The sequence below is a fragment of the Anarrhichthys ocellatus genome, unplaced genomic scaffold (assembly GCF_004355925.1).
Source record: "Anarrhichthys ocellatus isolate YVR2014 unplaced genomic scaffold, GSC_Weel_1.0 scaffold164, whole genome shotgun sequence".
Classification (NCBI taxonomy): Eukaryota; Metazoa; Chordata; class Actinopteri; order Perciformes; family Anarhichadidae; genus Anarrhichthys; species Anarrhichthys ocellatus.
The window spans coordinates 71,467-75,039 of NW_022280194.1; the positions used below are offsets into that span (position 1 = coordinate 71,467).

General features: G+C 40.5%; 1 protein-coding gene across 1 annotated transcript in view; it reads left to right on the top strand.

Moving 5' to 3' along the window:
- dnajc1 (DnaJ (Hsp40) homolog, subfamily C, member 1) overlaps window positions 1–3,573 on the top strand; it is a 9,635-nt gene that overhangs the window by 2,962 nt on the left and 3,100 nt on the right. Inside the window, exons 7-10 of the mRNA XM_031878134.1 lie at window positions 170–254; window positions 1,979–2,142; window positions 2,382–2,501; window positions 2,700–2,748. Coding sequence (XP_031733994.1) covers window positions 170–254; window positions 1,979–2,142; window positions 2,382–2,501; window positions 2,700–2,748 — 418 coding nt within the window. The remainder of the gene's footprint in view (window positions 1–169; window positions 255–1,978; window positions 2,143–2,381; window positions 2,502–2,699; window positions 2,749–3,573) is intronic.

A 3,573-nucleotide genomic window follows, 5' to 3' on the forward strand; every position in this document is an offset into this window, starting at 1 on the left:
CCTCTTCTGTCTCACTAAACGTCCTCTTCTGTCTCACTAAACGTCCTGTTCTTGTTGAGGAGCTCTGCTTTGACCGTTAATGGTTTAAAGTGGACGTGATGTGAGGCGGATCCAGCTGCACAGTCACATGTTGACTTTAGATTTGTAAATGTCCTTTTCTGTGTTTCAGGAGGTGAAGCAGTACTATGAGGACTACCAGCAGATGAAACAGCAGCTGAGAGAAGAAGCTGAAGCAGAACAGGAAGTTGTAACAAGTAAATACTTTTAAAAAAAAATTTAACTTGTATGTGAATATGGGTTATAATGTTTAATCACGATTAATCTCATTGTTATGGCAAAGTTCAACAATGAATTCAAAAGTAGTGTATTGTGCACTTTTATTTTGAAGTACTGCTATATGAACAACAGGTCAATAACATTTGGTTTAAACACTTTAAACACATCAGGTTGTTGTTAGCAGCAGTATTCCCTTTACACAGCAGCAGTTATAACACAGTTATAATGATTCTGATCATAGATATTCAGCCGGTGTTCACAACTTTATCTTCATGTGTGTAATAGATGATATTTAAATATACTTCTTGAAAACTGCAAACCTATCTACGTCATGTTTTTATGTTTGTTAAATTCTCAGTAGTGATACTAAATGATGCTTATTATACAAAACACTTTAAAAACTCTAAAACAATAATTTAAATGAATCATTTATTTTTTTGGTATTGTGGTCAGACACATATGCAACGCTGATTACCGTAATATGTGTGGTATTTGTTATAAATGTACGTTGGTACATGGAGGGTCTAATGCCGTGTTCACACCAAACGCGAATCATTCGCGCCGCGTATTCGCTTCATTCGCGCCGCCGGTCTCGCCGTGGACTATTTGTGTTCATTCGCGTGAATCGCGCTGGACGCGTCGGAGAGGGGGCGTGGCTTATCGCCCTGAAAGCCGTTCAACTGTCCGCCATTAACCATGGAAAAAATAACCTATTTCTGCTTAGTACGTGTTGTGGAAGTCACAGATATCCTGGGAAACTAAACGCCGTCATGTCATACTACAGCTGTATGAACACAAAACAAACTGATTTGGCTGTGATTTAACGGTCATAAACCGACAAAAAGGGACTCCAAAATAACTACGTAATGATGCCGATTTGTACTTGTCTTCTCAATGGAGCTCGGAAATGCTAGGCTATGCTAACATTGTAGCAGCTCCACCAACAGTCAGAATAACGTCATGTAGACGTAAATACGGCAGCGTCTATTCATTGTTTGTACCATATGGTTTACACACACACATGTATACACATAGTTTGGTCCGGTCTCTATTGATATGAGGTATCGTAGAGCTCTGGGTGAACACAGACGGCTACAGTATTTATTTCCTGATTCAACATCGGCAGGAAGTCAGTGATGACAGGAGAAACATCTCAACGCTGACAGGCTATCGCGCTGGGGCGTAATGCGAATATTTTGCCGAAGTTCAAAATTTTCAACTCACGCATTTGTGGCGAATTCGCGTCAATCGCGCCGTGCCATCGCAAATTCGAGTCACTCCAGTCTCATCGTGTCTGTGCATAGACTTTGTATGTAAACTACTTGCGCAAATAATTTGCGCCGCGTTTGGTGTGAACGCACCATTAGGACCCAGGGGAATGTAGCTGAAGGAAACGGGAAGAGACGGAAGAGACGCCACACAAACCGCTATTCACTGCTCGCTGCCAGCCGGTCGGCCGCCCGGTTCTTCTGTTAAATATGTCCACTTAATAATTTTTAAAAAACTGCATTAACGCGCTATAAAATAATTGTCGGCGTTAATTAATTAATGCGTTAACGCAATAATAACGTGTTAACTTGCCCAGCACTAGTTATAATGTATGAATATTGTATGAATATGGGTTATAATAGCTTCCACAGCACCACATGTTTGTATTTCCTGTCTCAGCCATGAGATGTAACTGAACTTCCTGTCTGTTCAGGAGAGAAGAGGCCGAAGGTCAAGAAGCCGAAGGTGGAGTTCCCTGTTTACGAGCTGTCTTCAGAGAACCTGAACAGTCCAGGTTATGACCAGGCCACGTCCATCGAGGACATCGAAGACCAGATGGACGACTGGCTGCAGGACCGCGGAGCTGCAAAGAAGAAGGTCTGATATTATTCATCAGTTATTAGTCCGATAACTGTTCTTATCAGGAAGATTAAAACCAGAACATCTGATGGAGAACAAACCTTTTAATCACTGATCTTCATACATGTCTTCAGACATTCAGTCTAAATGTCCTCAGACTAAAGTGAACTACAGATAATGTCACTGACTCTTTATTTATGTCCTCAGACTAAAGTTAGCTACAGATGATGTCACTGACTATTTATTTATATCCTCAGACTGCAGACTGGACAGAGGACGAGCTCAGCCTCCTCAGCAGGTTGATGGTTAAATTCCCTGGAGGATCTCCGGGTCGCTGGGAGAAGATTGCTCATGAACTGGGAAGATCTGTGTCTGATGTAAGTTTGTTAATACTGGTTTAAAACCAGTGAAGTGTTAGACAGATATCAGAATCTGTTATTCAGGGTCATGATGATCAGGGTTCAGTTCTCTAAGGGTCAGTAAACAAGATTCAATGTGTTAATGGTTCTGTTGATGGAACATCAAATATTAAATGTTCCAAAAGATGAACTGACTCAATCTGTTTTCTTCAACAGGTGACGACTAAAGTCAAACAGGTGAAAAACAATGTGAGCAACACCTCAGGTAAACTCAACTGTGTTCTACTGTCACCTTCGGGTTCTGTTGTCAGTATCAGGTTCTACTGTTATTATCAGGTTCTACTGTTATTATCAGGTTCTACTGGCATTATCAGGTTCTACTGGCATTATCAGGTTCTACTGGCAGTATCAGGTTCTACTGTTAGTATCATGTTCTACTGTTAGTATCATGTTCTACTGTTATTATCAGGTTCTACTGTTATTATCAGGTTCTACTGTCAGTATCAGGTTCTACTGTTATCATGTTCTGTTATTATCAGGTTCTACTGGCAGTATCAGGTTCTACTGGCAGTATCATGTTCTACTGTTAGTATCATGTTCTACTGTTATTATCAGGTTCTACTGTCAGTATCAGGTTCTACTGTTATCATGTTCTGTTATTATCAGGTTCTACTGTCAGTATCAGGTTCTACTGTTATTATCAGGTTCTACTGTTATCAGGTTCTACTGTCAGTATCAGGTTCCACTGTTATTATCAGGTTCTACTGTCAGTATCAGGTAGGGCTGGGCAGTATGATCAAAAATGCATATGACGGTATTTTGTAAGATTCTGGCAGTTTCACAGTATATCACAGTATTTTTTTTTTCACGTTAAAGCATTAATTAATTAACGCCGAAAAGAAACGGCCGGCCAACGAGCGGTGAACAGCTGTTTGTGTGGCGTGTCTTCCGTTCCGTCACTTCCTGTTTCCTTCACCTACATTCCCCTGGGTCCTAAGCCCCTCCATGGAAAGAAACAGGATTAGACCGTAAGATTTAGTTTTTAGTAGGTGTTGTTTAGGTTTATTTCTTTGGTTATTTATATTTATAT